Source organism: Osmerus mordax, chromosome 16 (genome assembly GCF_038355195.1).
Source record: "Osmerus mordax isolate fOsmMor3 chromosome 16, fOsmMor3.pri, whole genome shotgun sequence".
Lineage (NCBI taxonomy): Eukaryota > Metazoa > Chordata > Actinopteri > Osmeriformes > Osmeridae > Osmerus > Osmerus mordax.
The window spans coordinates 2768590-2788589 of NC_090065.1; the positions used below are offsets into that span (position 1 = coordinate 2768590).

The following is a 20000-nucleotide window of genomic DNA, read 5'->3' on the forward strand; positions in this document are numbered from 1 at the left end:
TTCATTTTCTTCGTTGTTTGTTAGCGTAGCTCGTTACGAGAAATTACAGTAGAATTAACACAAATAAACTGAAACACAAGGATACACCCTGATGTTATTAAAAGGAGGAGGCGTTTAGGAATTTGAGAGTGCTCCAGTTTACCTTTGCCCTCCTCACTAGCGAATCCCAGGAGCCCCCCCCCCCCCCCCACCCCCAGTATGTTAATGTTACTTAAAGAGTTTATGTGGTCGACGTCCGTTAGTTCACATGCTTCACATGTGTCCACTGTGTGGTTTATACAGAGAAACCCAAATCCAAAGATCTGCTAGAGAAAACAAACCTGGCAACCCGTAGACTCAACGCATAAGACCGTTGTCTCAAATAACCCTCACTGTGAGCGCTTAAAAAAAAAACATATTTTTTTTTTAGAAGCGATTACGTTGTTGGACGCGAGAAAACCGCGTCAACAGTGAAATTCCTCCGCGAGCTCACCGAGATTGGCCGTGTCTGTGTGGTTGCGTGGGCCGCCAGGTTTGAAGCTCAGGTGAAAGCTGCTGATCTTCGCAGAGTCGTCGTATGTGTGGAGGCCGGACCTGAGACAAAGTTTCCACAGCTGCCCCAGACAGAAGCGGTCTGACTGGACTAAAAACATCACGTCTTAAGTCTCACACTCTTAGCTCCTGTACATGCAGTGACACACACACACACATACACACACACAGACCACAGTCGCACATGAGCGAGCTGGTGCACCCAGTCTAAAGGGCCTGTAATTGAATTAGCTCCAGTGTTTTAGACAGACAGGGTTGGGTTCCTTTTTCACCCCATGTCTGTCTGGCTCTCACACTTTCTCACAGCACATTTCTTTTTCAGTCGCACACAGACACGCACACAACACACACTCTTGTCCATCCACACACTCACACATCAATTGCTTCTCACACACGCACTCATATACCACACACACACAGGCATTTCAACTATTTGTCCCTCACACACACACACACACACATAAACACTCCCACACAGACACACTCCCTGATTCTGGACGACCGAAACAGGCCTGCTTCTGGCTGTAAAGAATGACGGACTCGGCCGAAGGGTCACATAGATAACGGAGACAGATGAAGTCATCCTCTAGGCTCTCTTGATCCACGGAGCTCCTCCACTCACCCACTAACTCACATCCTGCCAGGATCGCTCTCTCTCTCCCCGCCATCATGGAGACCTCAACCCCCACATCATACTTAGTCTTCAAAAAGATGACTTTCTTCCAAGGAGAAGACACGGGTTTAGAAGTCATCCGCAGGTCGACGGAGACGAGCTTTGATTTATTGCGGGGTGTGTGGAACGGTGAACCCAGGGAGGGTCTCTCCTACGCTGCGGGGTGTGTGGGACGGTGAACCCAGGGAGGGTCTCTCCTACGCTGCGGGGTGTGTGGGACGGTGAACCCAGGGAGGGTCTCTCCTACGCTGCGGGGTGTGTGGGACGGTGAATCCAGGGAGGGTCTCTCCTACGCTGCGGGGTGTGTGGGACGGTGAACCCAGGGAGGGTCTCTCCTACGCTGCGGGGTGTGTGGGACGGTGAACCCAGGGAGGGTCTCTCCTACGCTGGCTCCCAGGGAGCAGTAGAGAGGAGATGGACTGCTGGGCGTCTCTGTCTGTGTTCTCTGGGACGCTAACTCAGGCCCTCTGCGGGAGAGAGGAGGCAAAGTGAGCTACAGTAGCAGGCAGTGTCGTCGACTAGGCCGAACTAAAACACATGGAGTTAGTTATTCATGATGTGGTTCCGTACGATATATCGTATGCTTTATTGCTATGTGGGTGTGTTCCATTGGTGGTTGTATGGGATTCATATGGAGAAATACATTACCATATACAGTATTTAAGACCAGTACCATGTAACTAACTGTGCCTCCCCCCCCCCCACCCTCCCTGCCCCCCCCCCCACCCTCCCTGCCCCCCCCCCCCCACCCTCCCTGCCCCCCCCCCCCCCACCCTCCCTGCCCCCCCCTCCCTCCCTGCCCCCCCCCCCCCACCCTCCCTGCCCCCCCCCCCCAGGTATGACTACGTGGAGGTGTTTAACGGTGGGGACGAGAAGGCCCCCACCTTGGGGAAGTTCTGTGGGAAGATCGCCCCCACCCCCATCATCTCCAGCGGGGGCCAGTTGCTCATCAAGTTCGTGTCCGACTACGAGACGCACGGAGCCGGGTTCTCCGTTCGCTACGAGGTCTTCAAGACAGGTCGGCCTCCACGCACGCCCACACAGATACTGTTTGATTTGAGTTGATTTGGTTTTATTAGATGCTTTTGTACAAAGGGATTGTTTTTGCATGATGAGGTGGGGTCAGGGGTGGTTCTGTTGGACTTCTTTAAATATATATTTTTAATTATCTCTTCATCTCTTTAATCAATGTGATCAATTTGGTTGTTTTTTTATGAGTGACTGCAACAGTACTTCCCTAGCTTGACCACAATCACGGTAAAACATCTGACACAAAAGCCGGAGTTCTGACAAGCAAACACAACAGTCTACAAGGACCTCTAACACTCTTTACTCCCAAAGATCATATCTGAACCTGAGACAAACAAGCCCAGATTTCCGAGCTGGACCAAACAAGCCCAGAGTTTCAGACTGGACCAAACGAGCCCAGAGTTTCAGACTGGGCCAAACAAGCTCAGAGTTTCAGACTGGCCCAAACAAGCTCAGAGTTTCAGACTGGACCAAACGAGCCCAGAGTCTCAGACTGGGCCAAACGAGCCCAGAGTCTCAGACTGGACCAAACGAGCTCAGAGTTTCAGACTGGACCAAACGAGCCCAGAGTCTCAGACTGGACCAAACGAGCTCAGAGTCTCAGACTGGACCAAACGAGCCCAGAGTCTCAGACTGGGCCAAACGAGCCCAGAGTCTCAGACTGGACCAAACGAGCCCAGAGTCTCAGACTGGGCCAAACGAGCCCAGAGTCTCAGACTGGGCCAAACGAGCCCAGAGTCTCAGACTGGACCAAACGAGCCCAGAGTCTCAGACTGGGCCAAACGAGCTCAGAGTTTCAGACTGGACCAAACGAGCCCAGAGTCTCAGACTGGGCCAAACGAGCTCAGAGTTTCAGACTGGACCAAACGAGCCCAGAGTCTCAGACTGGGCTGGGCCCTGTTTTCCCCAGTGGAACAGGATGCTGGGCACACAGGCTTGTGTAAACATTCCTGTCGTTGTTGGACAGTGAGGGAAGGAACTCAGTTACCCCTGCTTCACATCCCTATCATCCAGGCCATCATCCAAGCTATCATCCAGGCCATCATCCAAGCTATCATCCAGACTATCATCCAGACTATCATCCAGGCCATCATCCAGGCCATCATCCAGACTATCATCCAGGCCATCATCCAGACTCTCATCCAGGCCATCATCCAGAGTATCATCCAGGCCATCATCCAGACTCTCATCCATGCAATCATCCATGCCATCATCCAGGCTATCATAAAGGCCATCATCCAGGCTATCATAAAGGCTATCATCCATCTTATCATCAGGCCTCCTGGGTCCACTTGAATTGATGCCAATGGTCAGCAGTTCAATAAAGAGGAATCCAGCGCTCCCCTAAACACGCCCTCTATGGATGAGTCCTTTGGGGCCCATAGCCAAGGTCTTTAGGACCCTTTTCGGGGGAAACAGCTCCAGGCTCTCTTTCCATGGACACACATTAGAGAGGACTGGCTGGACGTGAGTGTAGAAACACCAGCTGTTTGCTTCTGTGTCTGAGTGATGAACTTGTCGGCCTAGTCTGGAAAATCCAGAGGGAGACCCTGTGCGAAAAGGTTGGCAGATTGAACTGACTGGTGACACCGCAATCGTGTTCCAACTGTCCCAGAGTTCTAGTTCTTTCCTCTGTGATGCGAGGCAATCGTGTTCCAACTGTTCCAGAGTTCTAGTTCTTTCCTCTGTGATGCGAGGCAATCGTGTTCCAACTGTTCCAGAGTTCTAGTTCTTTCCTCTATGATGCGAGGCGGTGATGTGAGGAGAGCGGGTTAGCGGTTGTCTCTGGAGAGGCCCGGGCCGTCCCCTCGTTGTCTCTGGTCCCCTGTGTGCCGCCCACGACCACGTCCTGCGTTCTGGGAGACAAAAGCACCCGGCTTCCTGTTTTCTTGTTCTCTTCCTGCCCATCTCAGCTACCGCTCTGACGGAACCAAGGGAAGCTTGTATGGGTGAAAGCGCACGTGTGTGTGTGTGCATGTTTCAGTGTGTGTGTGTGTGTATGTGCATGTTTCAGTGTGTGTGTGTGTGTGTGTGTGCATGTGTGTGCATGTGTGTGTGTATGTGTGTGTGTGCATGTTTCAGTGTGTGTGTATGTGTATGCATGTTTGTGTGTGTGTGTGTGTGCATGTTTCAGTGTGTGTGTGCGTGAGTATTTGAGTGTGTATGTGTGTGTTTGTGTGTGGACCAGACAGGTGCAGGAAACCCCAGGCTCATTTAGCTAATGGCCTGTTTGTCCTTGGAGCCTCCAGAGGTGACCCACACACGAGATGGATGCTCTGGCAGAGAAAGGACTGCAGAATCTAGGACAGGGAGGGGGACTGTGCGTGTGTGTGTGTGTGAATGTGTGTTAGTACACGTGTGTATATGTGTTGGTGTGTGTGCGTATGAGCGTGTGTGTGTTTGTGCGTGCGTGCGTGCGTATTGAGGGCTGTATGTGGGTCGTCTCCACCTGTGTTCAAAACGACAGTGGCATCAGCTACATGACATGTTACATGTCCCTCCTGGAACATTTAACATCTCGTGCATGACCAGCAGCATATTGTAACTTCCCCTCCATCACCGTTCCCATGGAGACGTGGGGCATCTCTGTCCCTCAGCTTTCACTCTCTTAATCTGACTCTAGTACCCTCCCTCTTTCTCCCTCCCTCCCTCCCTCCCTCCCTCCCTCCCTCCCTTCCTCTCTCTCAACCTTTCCCTGCCTCCCTCTCTCTCTCCCTTCCACTCTTTCTCTCTCTCTCTTTACATTACATTTATTCACTCCCTCTCCCTCAAAGTCTATCATTACCAAAAGAAAAGGAACGCTGCTAGATTGTCATAAACATTTCCCATAATGCTGTCTGACAAGCACCATTTGTGTTAAAGATAGCGAATCACAGGGGGCGCAACCCCTGACTAATGAATATGGGGGGGGATAATGATTGGTCACATCCTCGGGAGCCCCGCCCCTCATTCACCACATAATATGCGTCTGTGGTTTTGATAAATGATAGATACGAGTCCTCTTCAGGGTCTGAGGCTCTATATTCGTCTGCTTCTCTCCTCTTACTACGCTTTCTCTGGCTTCCTCTAACCAAAAACACATGTCTGGCGGTTTTGGAAAACGCCAATTTTTCCGTCACCACTTCAAACTGCGGCTTAGATGAGGGTCTCCCTGTGGAGGGAAGAGGAGTTGGTCTAGAGAGGGTTCGGTGAAGGACTTACATGTTAGAGTACATATACATACACACAGGGGAGGGAGGGAGGCAGGGGAGCGAGGAGGGAGGGAGAGGATGGAGGGAGGCAGGGGTCAGGGGTTGCATGGGGGTGGGGTGAGGGGGTGGAGACGGTGATAGGTGATGAGGGGGTTTGTTGGTCTCCATAAACAAGTCTCTGCGTCTGCGCTCAATAAATACCATTCCCCCTTCCCCTCCCCAGTCAAAACACAGACAGAAACACACTCTGGCACCAAGGGGCCAATCAGCAAATTGAAAGACGCTTCCTTGATTGTCTGATAAAAGTGAATTGGAAACAGTTCCGGTAATACAAGACATAGCTGGATTTGTGTTTGGATTTGTGTCTCCTGTATGTCATTTAATCTGCTGTAGGACGGAGCTAGAGCACACATAATGTGTGACATTATTTTGACCTGATGTTTTGTTTGCTTGACTTTCATCCTTGAGTGTCTAAAAAATAAATAATAGAGTACAACAGAAAATAACAGAAAATTGTTTAATGTTAATTGCATTGAATGTCAAATGAATTCTCAAAAAATGACATTAAAATGTAACGGATTGTATTAAATCAGAAAATGACAAATATATTGTATAAATATTTTTTAAACGTGTCCTCCCATCTCCTCAGGACCTGAGTGTTCCAGGAACTTCACTGCCTCCAGAGGGGTGATTAGGACCCCGGGCTTCCCAGACAAGTACCCCAACAACCTGGACTGCACCTTCATGATCTTCGCCCCCAAGATGGCAGAGATTCTGGTGGAGTTCGACAGCTTCGACATGGAGCCTGACACGACTCCGCCCCCAGGAGCCATCTGCCGCTACGATTGGCTGGAAATCTGGGACGGCTATCCCACAGGTGAGGGGGAGCGAGGGGAGGAGGGAGAGTGACAGGAAGGAGAGAGGGGAAGGAGGGGAGGAGAGGAAGTGAGTGATGGGGTTGTGAGGGTGGAAGGAGGGAGAGAGGAGGGGAGAGGGAGGGGGTGGGTGGGTCCGAACCGAGGGTGAAAGAAAAGAGAGAGAGAGACAGAGAGAGACAGAGAGAGAGAGAGATACAGAGATACAGAGAGACAGAGAGACAGAGAGAGGGGGGGGAAGACAGACAGAAAAAAAGAAAAGAAAATGCGATGAGGAGAACTAGAACAAGACTGAGCTTTTTATCGACAACAAAGCATCCTTCCCCTGAGCCCTGCAGGCATTAACAGTACAGATCAATGAGACAGAATGTCCATTATGCCCCCATGATGTGTTTCCCCTCTGGACTACATTTCCCAGACTGCATTGTTGCGTGATTGGTCTCCGGCTCAGAGAGAAAGACAGGAAGTCTATAGATTGTGAGTCTTCTGATGAATGCCAGGGCGCCATGGTTCCCAGATGCCCACCTCTCTGATTGGCTGGCATCAGAGGACTTCCTCCTCGATCCTGGCGCCATGCCAACCAGATGACTGGCGCGGCTCTAAAGAAAAGGCCGACCCGCACAAGCGCTCGCTTTCAGGTGACGCCAGCAAACATCACGTTGCTGGCTCCCTCCTCCCTCCAGACCTGTGTGTTCTCTGCTTATCATGTCTGCCAACGCTCTGTGTGTGTGTATGTGTGTGACAGTGTGTGTGTGTGTATGTGTGTGTATGTGTGTGACAGTGTGTGTGTGTGTGACAGTGTGTGTGTGTGTATGTGTGTGACAGTGTGTGTGTGTGTGACAACAAAGATAACAGACAATGTAGGTCCCGGATGATGAAGCGAGACAGATCTCTGGGACATGGTCCGGAGCAGCGTGTTTGTACAGCGTGCGGTGTATGTGTGAGATGGTCCGGAGTAGCGTGTTTGTACAGCGTGCGGTGTATGTGAAGGCACAAACGCTGCAGTCTTCTGAAAACATGAACTCTTTTCTGACCCTAAAACCGTTTGATCGTTGAAACGGCTCAGAAAGAATACTTCAGGTAACGGCTCAAGACGAGCTTGATGGGGGGTTAGATGGCTGATCGGTTAGGGAATCGGGCTATTAATCAGAAGGTTGCCGGTTCGATTCCCGATCATGCAAACTGACGTTGTGTCCTTGGGCAAGGCACTTCACCCTACTTGCCTCGGGGGGAATGTCCCTGTACTTACTGTAAGTATCTCTGGATAAGAGCGTCTGCTAAATGACTAAATGTAAATTTCAATGATGGAACCCCAGCTTCTTTCTTTCGTATCCGAGCTGAGAAACATTGTTAGAACCAAGCGCCTCTGACACTCGGCCTTCGGTTGTACTTTCTACATGCACCATTTGTACGTCCCTTTGGATGAAAGCATCTGCTAAACAAATAAAAACATAAAAGGGAATCTATGCTAGCAGACAAGGGATATGAGTGGCGAGGCAGACACCTGTGGCAGGTGTAAGTGAGGAACCCTGGGAATGTGACACCTGTGGCAGGTGTAAGTGAGGAACCCTGGGAATGTGACACCTGTGGCAGGTGTAAGTGAGGAACCCTGGGAATGTGACACCTGTGGCAGGTGTAAGTGAGGAACCCTGGGAATGTGACACCTGTGGCAGGTGTAAGTGAGGAACCCTGGGAATGTGCCAGTTACCTGGCTGGCACACCACACCCCAAATGACAAGTGAGAGGGGAGGAGTTGTCGAATCTATATTCACATTCTATATTTTCTAAGTGTTCTGACTTTGTGGTTTTAAGTAGGTCATGTTTTCTTATTAGCCAATAAGAAATAGAGGACTGGAGACTGATACTTTAGTTGCTTAGTGTTGATGAAGCTGACGGATTTCTCTTTTCCTCCTCTCTTCCCCTTTCTTTTTTCATCAACCTCTTCTTTTTCCAATTTCTTCCTCTCTCTCCTCTTCTGATCTCTCTCTCTCCATCTCTCTACCTATCCCTCTCTCTCTCTATTTCTCACCTCCCTCCTCTCTCTCCCTTCTCTCTATATCTCCCTCCCTCTCCATCTCTCTACCTATCCCTCTCTCCCTCTATTTCTCACCTCCCTCCTCTCTCCCCCTTCTCTCTATATCTCTCTCTCTCTACCTAACCCTCTCTCTCTTTATTTCTCACCTCCCTCCTCTCTCTCCCTTCTCTCTATATCTCTCTCTCTCTCCATCTCTCTACCTATCCCTCTCTCTCTTTATTTCTCACCTCCCTCCTCTCGCTTCCTCTCTCCCCCTTCTCTCTCTCTCTCTCTCCCTTCTCTCTCTCTCTCTCTCTCTCCATCTGTCCGTATCTCTCTTCTATCTCTTCCTACCCTTCCACTATTCTCTTCTTTCCTCCTTCCCCCTCTCCCCTCCAGTGGGCCCCCACATCGGGCGCTACTGTGGTCAGAGTTCCCCGGGCCGTGTCATCTCCTACACGGGCATCCTGTCCATGACCATCACCACGGACAACGCCATCGCCAAGGAGGGCTTCTCTGCCAACTACACGGTCCGCGAGCGGCCCGAGGCCTCGGAGGGTGAGTCTGGGCGCAGCTTACACACGTACAACACTCACGCTCTCTGCACCACCCTCTCTGCACCACCCTCTCTCCAGTCAGAACACAGAACATGTGTTTCCACTGTAGTTGTGGAGCAGAGTTGGATTGTGTGCCTGTGTCATTTGGTTGTTGATGACCGTTAGATCTTTCCCCTTTTGCAGTGTTTTTGTAGTTGCTGGCGTGTTTGTGGGGTCTGTGCTATCAGTCCAGATGAACGATTTCACGAAGACTGTCATGTTGGAATTTCCCCAGATTACTGCGGATAATTTAGGGCCCCAGAGGAACATCCGGGTCACCTGACTCGTTCACCCTGTGAAGGAATGCGTGTGTGTGTGCTCCTGAGCGTACACGCTTGTGTATGAGTATGTGTGTGTGTGCGCGTACATGTGTTTGTTTTGGTGCACACAGGTCCCCCATCAGATGTTAATCTGTCCAAAAAGCAGTTCTCCGGATTGGCTAAGAGGAGAGCTGGTGTTAAGACACAGCTCTAATTATCCCAGATGGCTGTCGACACACACATTCTTTCCATGACAAATACACACCTATTCTTACACACTTAGTCTCACACACTCTGCCTTGCAGACACACACACACACACACAGAGGCCTGGCCAGCAGTAGTGTTTTCACAGCGGACCCATACGTGTGGAGGGATGAGTTCTCCCATCACCAGTTCTCCAGCTAGGCGTGACAGATTGAAATGAAGGCCCCCTAGTGAACCGAATCACATCAACTTTTACACAACATTTACTATCACTTTGTGTGTGTGTGTGTGTGTGTATGTTATATGTTAGTGTGTGTATGTGTATGTGTGTGTGTGTATGTTATATGTTAGTGTGTGTATGTGTATGTGTGTGTGTGTATGTTATATGTTAGTGTGTGTATGTGTATGTGTGTGTGTATGTTATATGTTAGTGTGTGTATGTGTATGTGTGTGTGTATGTTATATGTTAGTGTGTGTATGTGTATGTGTGTGTGTATGTTATATGTTAGTGTGTGTATGTGTGTGTGTGTGTATGTTATATGTTAGTGTGTGTATGTGTATGTGTGTGTGTATTCCCCAAACTCTTTTGGAAAACTTTCCTAATAAGTTTTTTTCATTACTTGGGAGGACAGCGCAAAATAAAAGAAGATAGTTGTCAGATATCTTTATTTCTTCACTTTCTTCCAAACGTCTTTATCTTATCTCGCCTGTCATCAGCACCTCATGCTGTGACTGTGATGTGAGGAGAAGGAGAGAGAGAGAGAGCGAGAGCGAGCAAGAGAGCGAGAGAATATGTGTCAGATAAGGTCTTTGAGGATGGTGATTTGGGTGGTGTGATATCAGTCAAGTCCAGGTCTAATGCCTCATGAATAGATAGGAGAGAATTAGCTCCCTGTTTCAGTGGCTCCCTGGTCTGGGGGGTGGGGGGGGGAATCTGGGCCTGTGTTTACAATGTTGTGACAAGTTTGTGTTTTTGTGGGCTGTGAGTGTCAGGGGGGGTCAGGCAGACCTTGCGTCTCCAGCCGCCCCCCACCCCTCCATTAACATACACACTCACACACAACACACAGACACACAGACAGACACACTCACACACAACACACACACACACACTCACACACACTCACACACACACACAGACACACACAGACACACATGCTGTGCAACCCATAGCCCCTGCTGGGAGCATCCTTAAAAGAACACACTAGAGTGGAATTAGCTTTTGGCCCTGACTCCCTGTCTGTCTGTGTGTGTGTGTGTGTGTGTGTGTGTGTGTGTGTGTGTGTGTGTGTATGTGTGAGAGTGTGTGTGTGTGTGTGAGTGTGTGTGTGCGTGTGAGTGTGTGTGTGCGTGCGTGCGTGTGTGTGTGTGAGTGTGTGAGTGTGTGTGTGTGCGTGTGTGTGTGTGTGTGAGAGTGTGTGAGTGTGTGTGTGTGCGTGTGTGTGTGTGTGTGAGAGTGTGTGTGTGTGAGTGTGTGTGTGTGTGAGTGTGTGTGTGTGTGTGTGTGTGTGTGTGTGTGTGTGTGTGAGTGTGTGTGTGTGTGTGTCAGACAGGGCAGCAACCCCCAGGGCTGTGTCAGCTCCCAGACACTAACATTGAAGGACGGGTCATCTGGGGGGACGGCTCGTGAAAAACATTTACAAGAACTTCTGAAGAGCTGCACACTCTTTGGAAGTTCCAGCTTGAATATTTGGAGTGGATCTCTCAACTGAGAAGTCCTTCTGGAGTGTAATCTCCCAGTAGGCATGGTTGAGAAATACATGACCACGCTCTCTTATTTCTGCTAAGCGGAGGGAAACAGCTGGGACATTTTTTTCCGGATAAATCACAGTAGAAATCCATTACTCTTATCTGAATTGCTTCTATCTGAGGGGAATTCAGAGTTGCGTTCAAGTCCCAAGGAAGTTCCCATATCTCATGTCGCTAGAATGGCATTTCTCAATACGTTTATTGTTATCTATTTACATAAGTCAGGTGGCTGAGCGGTGAGGGAATCGGGCTAGTAATCCGAAGGTTGCCAGTTCGATTCCCGGTCATGCCAACTGACGTTGTGTCCTTGGGCAAGGCACTTCACCCTACTTGCCTCGGGGGGAATGTCCCTGTACTTACTGTAAGTCGCTCTGGATAAGAGCGTCTGCTAAATGACTAAATGTAAATGTAAATAAGTCACTAGGTTGTGAATGTTCGGAGTCAACGACGTATCAACTGGTCGCCTACAAATGTTCCACTCAATCATCCAATACCTGTCTGTAATCGGTCACACTAATCATTGTTAGCATGTCATTCCACGAGTAAAGCGATAGGCCAAAATATAACTGTCGACAGGATGTAGGCTATAGGCTACACTGTTTGCTAAATCATTTCCACATCCTCTGTTGCCAACAGACTTTGCGTGTGTGGAAGCTATGGGCATGGAGTCAGGGGAGATCACTTCTGACCAGATCAGCGCTTCTTCACAGTACAACCCCAACTGGGCGCCGGAGCGATCACGTCTCAACTACAAGGAGAACGGATGGACGCCCTCGGACGACTCCGCCAGGGAGTGGATACAGGTAGGCTATGAGCTAACTAGCCGCTAAACTGATCAATAGCATGGATACTGCCAAGTTAGTTACACGCTACCTATAGCATGATTACAGTGAGGTAGGCCTTCTGTAAGACAAAGGCTAGGCGTCACTGCAATATTGTGAGCCGATGGATTAAAAAGGGGTAAAAACATTTATTAATAAAAGCTTCATGTTAACAAAGGGTTAAAAAAAACATGCCGATCAGAAGATCAAACCAGCCTTCACCAAAAAAGTTTCTGTGAGTTTGTCATTTAGTCAAAGACGTAAATAATCTCACCACCAAAATAAGCCACATCACTAGCTACTGTTACAGTGAAGTACAGTGTGCACAATGTGGCACATCGCAACCCATCCCTGCTTTGAAAGCATAACACAAACACGAGGACTCGTATGTGGCTATTTATAAGTACGGGAGCGAGGCGCCTGTTTATCTTATGTATGTCCCCGCCACCAGCAAGTCCTGTAGCATCTCGCCTCCAGGGCTAACGTACACTGCCCTTCTCCTGTCATAAACCGGACTCATCCGGTTCAATCTGCACAACATCACGACTTCTCCCTGAAGCCTGTTCACGTGGTGGTCATTGGAGGGAAATTGGCTTGCAGTACTGAGTTATTTTTCGTTTATTTACTTAACCCGTACCCCCCCCTCACACACACACTCCCACCGACATGCACACACACACACACACACACACACACACTCCCATCCCCAGTGTCTTATCTAGGATGTTCTGAGGGAGTGAAGGAAGATAGGAGAGGTCTTATACTTAACCCTAACCCAAACAGGGCGGGGCACCAGTCCCGGCCTATTGTGGTGGACAGGAACTAGGAGGAAGACCCACAATGCCCCTGACGGTGAGAACACACCAGTACTTCCTTCCTGTGGGATTTGATGCAGTCTCACAGGAAGTCAGTCTCACAGCTTGAACTAGCATTAGCTTTTCCCTCAGAGAGAGGTTATTGTCTGTCTGGGGAATTCCTTCTTGGGTGAGTGGAGGGATCATGAGAGTACAAACACTGGGGTGACTGTGTTCCCTGGCTGGGGTGACTGGGTTCAGGCTGTGAAGATACTGGGTGTACACCTTCTGGTTCAGGGATCTCACAGAGACACAGGTCGATCTGGACTCTGAGGTCACTTGTTGGTCCTTTGACATTTTTTATTTAATTGGCTGTGTTCAGATGTATTGATTTAACTGGCTAAATTCAAATGTGTTGAGCTAATAGGCTGTAGGATTGCTTTAATTGGCTGTATTCATATGTATTAATTTAATTGGCTACATTCATAATTGATTTAATTGGCTGTATTAGAATGAATCTCAAAGACCTGTCTCCCCTTGTAGACTCATCGGAACATTTCTGGTCCTTGAACCACTTGGGTCAAGCAGTTTGTCTTAGTCGATGCTCTCTGGTGCAAAAAAAAAAAAAAGTAACTACTGTACATTGTTCGAGTTCTCCTCGCAGTGTAGCAGCATAGAGGCGCCTTCTGACAGAGTGATTTATAGACTAAGTAACTCTGCTGTTCTGGGCCCTCTGCTTTCGCAAGGCGTCTGAGTTACGACTGGTGTTTTTGCGGACAGAATTTTCCATTTTATTTGATTAAGTATGGTGCGCAGCCTAGCCCATGTCCAGCATGGTGTGGCTTTCCTCAGATCTCCATTCATCTTACTTCAGACGACTATTATGGGATGGTTAATTCATGCACATGTGCCTTCACCACACACGCCCCTATTCGTCATTTTGAGACGTTTATGTTTTATTGATCCTATTTTCAGACTGCTATCATTCATAACGTTATTTCGATGAGTTTGCACGAGCATTTAGGATGGTCGAGGACAGGACAGTCACTTTGCACCCCGTTATGATAAATCAAACGTATATGTGGAGTGCACTTTGATTATTTTTATTATTGATTATTATTGATTTCAATATCCTCTATATATGATTAAAGTTGAGACTCTGGAAGGTTAGTTTCATCCAATATTGGTCCAACTGTCAGCCATTCCGGTTCATAGAGAAGATCTATCTCCAATATGGCATTTTGCTGTAGATTGACATGTTATTCAAAGCTATGAGGTCAACTCAGGAAATATTTCCTTCCTCTTCTAGTCACGGTATTTATAAACGTCTTCTGCTTGAAGAGAAACTTTTGTCTCATCTGTGTGACGCAATCAGGAAAACATAAAAAAAAGAGAGAGGGGAGGGCGAGAGAGCAGTATGCATCTGGAAAACACATTTGGAGTTTTATTTTAAAAGACAGAAATGTGAAAACAAAGAATCCTCCAGGGTCCCTGTAGAATCTCCTGTCTTCCGAGTTGCTTTGAGAAACTCCAGACTGGAGTGAAGAACCTGAAAATGCCGATACAGGAAGCTCTGACACAAATCAGCCGGTAACTCTAGATCCGTAGGCCAGGGACAGGCACTGACAGGGCGAGGGCTTGAACTCGGGGATATCTCAGAGGCTAAATGCTGAAAAACGAGAAGAGTTCCCTGTTAGGTGTTTGGCTCAAGCTTATTTGCCCTGTCAGGGTAAGAAATAGCCCAGTGTAACCAGTTCCTTGTTAAATAGTTTATGATTTAAAGGGGGCAGGGTTGTTAGCGCTGACTGCTGCTGTTTCCCCTCCACCCAGTAGCCGCTATAGCCGTGTCTGTAGCTAGCTGGTTTGTTTTTTCCAACGCTTTGATTTCACACACACCCTTTCTCCTGGCTTCCCTTGCTGTTTATTTAATTTTTTTCCTCGCCATTTCTTGTGTTTCTCGCATATTTTCCCTGTTAGAAACACTGCTGCTCTGGCTTGAGGCCTGGTCCGAGTGGTCTGTGTGGACCGGGTCACCCGCCCACGCGCTGCTGGCTGTGCACTGGGTGGCAATGTCACTTCAAGGCTTCGTCTTCAGCAAGAGAAGCAACATGTGCTGTTTTTTCCCGCCTCACCAAACATCTCGCGGTCCGAACATGCGGTCGCGGGCCTTCTCCCTCTCCCTCTCCATCTCCCTCTCCATCTCCCTCTCCCTCTACATCTCTCTCTCCTTCTCCTTCTCCTTCTCTCTCTCCCTCTCCTTCTCCCTCTCCCTCTCCATCTCTCTCTCCTTCTCCTTCTCTCTCCATCTCCCTCTCCCTCTGCCTTTCCCTCTCCTTCTCCCTCTCCTTCTCCCTCTGCCTCTGCCTCTCCTTCTCCCTCTCCATCTCCCTCTCCTTCTCCCTCTCCCTCTCCATCTCCATCTCCCTCTCCCTCTCCTTCTCCCTCTCCCTCTCCCTCTCCCTCTCCCTCTCCTTCTCCTTCTCCCTCTCCTTCTCCCTCTCCCTCTCCCTCTCCTTCTCCTTCTCCCTCTCCTTCTCCCTCTCCCTCTCCTTCTCCCTCTTCCTCTCCCTCTCCTTCTCCCTCTCCTTCTCTCTCTCCTCTGAGCTGGCCCGTCTCACTCCTAGATACGGCACTTTCTTAAGAAAACACAGAAAGAGAAATCCGACAAAGAATGTGGGTCACAGCCCACTGATTACAAGTATGCTTTCCTCTTGAGAGAAAGAAAAAAACAACACATCAATATCCTGTTTTTTGAAGGAAGTGCCAATGTTTTTGTTCAATCTCGTTTAGTCACAGACTGCTTGAATGAACCCCCTCCCTACACCCCCCTCTCCACCCCCACCTACACCCCCCCCCACCTCCAGCCCCCCCTCCACCCCCTCCCTACACCCCCCTCTCCACCCCCACCTACACCCCCCCTCCTCCTCCAGCCCCCCCTCCACCCCCTCCCTCCAGCCCCCCTCCCTTCCATTGTTTTCTCCATTAAAGACCTGAGCGAGACTATTTTCAAACCGTCATCGTCGGTGCCAAGTGTTGAGTAATTAGAATATGGGGGAGTGATTAGGTCCCTGATTCAGCTCAGAGGAAGCCTGGAGGACGAGGCCTGGCTGGAGGAGACGTAGGGGGGAACGGTGGGCCAGGACTGAACACTGGAGGGCTTCCCTGTCACACAGGAGACAGTCAAGACTCGTCTTTGGCAGTGCATTGTTGTCGTGACGCCGCGTGAAAGTTTCTGTCTGGCAGGCGCAGGGGCAGGATGTGGAGGAGTTGTTACAGATGTATGTGGTCAGTGTCACGTTTTTCCTGGTGGAGTTTTCGAACAGTCTTTTGGAATTGTGCCTCGCTTGTGTTCCGTGTTCCAAACGTTCTCAGAACCCCCCCGGCGTTCTCAGTTCTGAATCCGTGTCTGACTCTGGCTGGGAACTCTGCATCCCCTCAAAACTCCTGCTGCTCTGTTGGTTACCCGGCCCACACCCCCCCCCTGGGAAACTATTTCCTTCATTTTCCTAGAGAAGAGAGAGAGAGAGACACCCCTGGGGGGGGGGGGCAGAGAGAGGGGGAAAGAGAGAGAGACCAAGATAGATTGAAAGAGAGAAGACAGAGAAGGAGAGAGAGGAAAGAGAGAGAGGCTAAATCAGGAGAATCTTCCAGTCCAACTGTCTTTGCGGTCTCTGATGATGTAATTACACACCCACATTTACACTATACATAACTCAAGGGTGCTGTATCACCAGTGTCATGTCACAGTTGAGCTGTTGGTTTCAACATAAGCCGGAACTAGTTCACTTCATGTGTAAGTGCCTGACTGACTTCCTGTAAGTTCTTGGAAGTTTATTTAGAGACATTTGGGCCAGTGCAATTGTTAATAGAATGAAGACAAGAACATAAACAAAGTCGTTGTTTCAGTCTAAAAGTGGACAGTTTTAACTTATCCAGTTTCTGCTTTCAGACCCCAAAAAAACCTTGGAATTCCCCAAAACACGAATCCTGTGAGTTTTAAAAAGGGGCGAGGACCTGTTCACATGAAGTTAACGTTATCCAAGACTGTCTGTTTCTACAATTCTACAGTCAGTAGCCTGACCAGACTCAGACAGGTCTAGTCAGAGTGGCCTCTGGTGCTGTCGGTCTCACGTGGGAGGTTGAGTCATGCATGTTTGTTGTTGTTTACGTTTGTCTGGTTGTGAATGTACAGGGCCCGGGTCAAAGGTCACTCGCAAGCAATCCCCGTGGTTTGTGTTAAAAGCACACACACACACACAAATAAACACAGTCAATTCATCACACCCTGCTCATTAGTGATGCTGTCAGACAACCGTGAAATTGGTTCAGACTGATAGAGACCCGGTTCTCACACGCAATCTGTCTAGAACCTTCTCACTAAGTGTGTTTGACAACACACACATACACACACACATTTACTTTATCTTGCTCCGGAATCTTACCCTCCAGGAACAATGCAGAGGCAAGTGGCCATCTTGCGTTTTTTGAACAACCACCAAGCAAAACAGACTTTCTGACTGACAGAATTTTTTTAAACTGAAAACCAACTCTCCAACTGTAACTTTTCCACCACTTCTAATCCCATAAACTGTCTCCCTTCCTACAGACCGCTCTACCACTTGTCAGACCTCAGGCCTACCCTACGGTAGCTGTAGGGGTGTGTGGAGGTGACCTCTCACCCAGGTGTGTGGAGGTGATCTCTTCACCCAGGTGTGTGGAGGTGATCTCTCACCCAGGTGTGTGGAGGTGACCTCTCACCCAGGTGTGTGGAGGTGACCTCTCACCCAGGTGTGTGGAGGTGACCTCTCACCCAGGTGTGTGGAGGTGACCTCTCACCCAGGTGTGTCTCTGTGTCTCCAGGTGGATCTGGGATTCCTGCGCTTCATCTCGGCCGTGGGCACGCAGGGAGCCATTTCCAAGGAGACCAAGAAGCACTACTTTGTTCGCTCCTACAAGGTGGACGTGAGCTCCAACGGGGACGACTGGGTCACCGTGAAGGAGGGCTCCAAGCAGAAGGTAGAACTCAGAACCTTCTAGAAAAAGGACAAACCTGTGGGTGCAGAACCCTGCCACAGCGCGGGCCTCCTGACCGAGCGGTGACTCTCTCTAGCGGGGGGCTGACGTCTTGTTCTCTGTGTGGGTTCCAGATCTTCCAGGGGAACCACAATCCCACGGACGAGGCACGCAGCTTCCTGCCCAAGCAGACGCTGGCTCGCTACGTGCGCGTGCGGCCCATGTCCTGGGAGCAGGGCATCTGCATGCGCTTCGAAGTGTACGGCTGCAGGACCTCAGGTCGGTGTCCTGGCCGCTCCCGCACACACACACAGAGACATTTACATTTTAGTCATTTAGCAGACGCTCTTATCCAGAGAAACTTACAGTAAGTACAGGGACATTCCCCCGAGGCAAGTAGGGTGAAGTGCCTTGCCCAAGGACACAACGTCATTTTGCACGGACGGGAATTGAACTGGCAACCTTCAGATTACTAGCCCGACTCCCAAACCGCTTAGCCATCTGACCCCAGCAGACACACAAATACACACACACACAGAGACACGTATACACACACACACACACACTTACACACAGAGACACATACGCACACAGATATGCATGCTCGCACACATTGCACACACTCACACACGCACCTAGACACACATGTACAGTCATACACACTCCAAATATACGCACACACACACACATGTACAAACACACACATACTGTACCTACTCCCTCTCTGTTTCCTCTCACACAAAACCACATTGTGACTCAAGCTGACTCAAACTGTCTTCACAGCAAGTAAACAGTCAAACCATCAGATATTGCCCTTTATTGAGAACAATGTCTGTTTCTAGAGATGAACCAGACTCAGGGAGGGTGAGGTCACGGTGGAAGAATAGAGATGAGTCACTGTTCTTTCTGTGTTGAGCGGAGAACAGCCGTGACTCTTCAGCTACCGAGAGAGACCCAGCGAGTCAGTGGATCAGTGAGTCTTCCCTGTGCTGTGAGTCGAGTGTAGCCCGCTCGGAGAAGATGATTAAGAAGCTGAAATGACACAGCCAGTCTCTGGGGGCTGTGTGTGTGTGTGTACTCATGCCAGTGCACATCCAAATCAGAATTCACCTCACACACACTCGCTTGCAACATTTCCCCTGTTTAACGAGAAGTCTGGATGCACTGTACCATGGTTCCTCAGATTCCAGCGCCCCTAAAACAAGCGTCCCCCTCACTAACCCCGCCCTCCCTTCCCCAGACTACCCGTGCTCAGGGATGCTGGGCATGCTCTCTGGCCAGATCGCCGACGGCCAGATCAGCGCCTCGTCTCACGCCGAGCGGGACTGGGTGGCGGAGAACGCCCGCCTGCTGACGGGGCGGGCGGGATGGACCGGGCAGCAAATCCGGCAGCCCTTCAGGAACGAGTGGCTGCAGGTGGACCTGGGCCAGGAGAAGGTGCTAACCGGGTTAGTGGTGCAGGGCGGCAGGCACCGGGACAAGAATGTGTTCATGAAGAGGTTCAGGGTGGGTCACAGCCTCGACGGGGCGGACTGGACCATGGTGAAGGAGGATAACGGAACCAAGCCCAAGGTAGGGAAGTGTGTGTGAGTGTGTCTGGTCTTGACTGGACCAGATGTCATTACAAGTATAGTGAAACAGTTTGTTGGTTCGTTAGTTCGCTAGTTAGTTCGTTTCAAGATCAGTATCGTAAATAACTACAAAATGAATGAATCCCTTATCGGTTGGTTGCTTCATTGATTAATCAGTTGGTTGATTCAGGCTTTCATTCAGAGACTTGATTTAATTCACATACACGCACGCACGCACACACACACACACACTCACGCACGCACACACACACACCAGCCCAGTGTCCATGCCTCTCTACATGCGTCCACACTCCCTCTCCTCCAGATGGTTGTGTGATCCAGAGACGCTCTCCTCTCCTGCTTCCTGTCTCTGTCTCTCTCACAGCCAGCAGGCTTCAAACACCCACAGGAAGCACGTCTTCTGCAGCCGCCGCACCTCACACACACACACATGCTATTTACACACGCTACACGTACACACCACACACACACACCCACCACACACACCCACACACACAGCAGTCGGTTTATGAAGTACTTCCTCACCAGGATTCCCTTTGATACAAGGTTCCAGAATGAAATATAAGAAGTCCAGACCAGGCTAGCAGTGGTGTCAGGCGGTGTGGTGCTAGCTGAACACGACGGGGGATAACCATGTTCATATGTCCCCTAACAGA

At 49.7% G+C, this 20000-nt stretch overlaps 1 protein-coding gene across 2 annotated transcripts in view; it reads left to right on the forward strand.

Moving 5' to 3' along the window:
- The window catches only part of LOC136959588 (neuropilin-1a-like), a 40906-nt gene that overhangs the window by 11850 nt on the left and 9056 nt on the right, over positions 1-20000 (forward strand). For both annotated transcript variants that reach the window (XM_067253969.1, XM_067253970.1), the window contains exons 3-9: positions 2041-2222; positions 6074-6301; positions 8713-8871; positions 11761-11927; positions 17600-17755; positions 17887-18031; positions 18993-19324. In XM_067253969.1, coding sequence (XP_067110070.1) covers positions 2041-2222; positions 6074-6301; positions 8713-8871; positions 11761-11927; positions 17600-17755; positions 17887-18031; positions 18993-19324 — 1369 coding nt within the window. The remainder of the gene's footprint in view (positions 1-2040; positions 2223-6073; positions 6302-8712; positions 8872-11760; positions 11928-17599; positions 17756-17886; positions 18032-18992; positions 19325-20000) is intronic.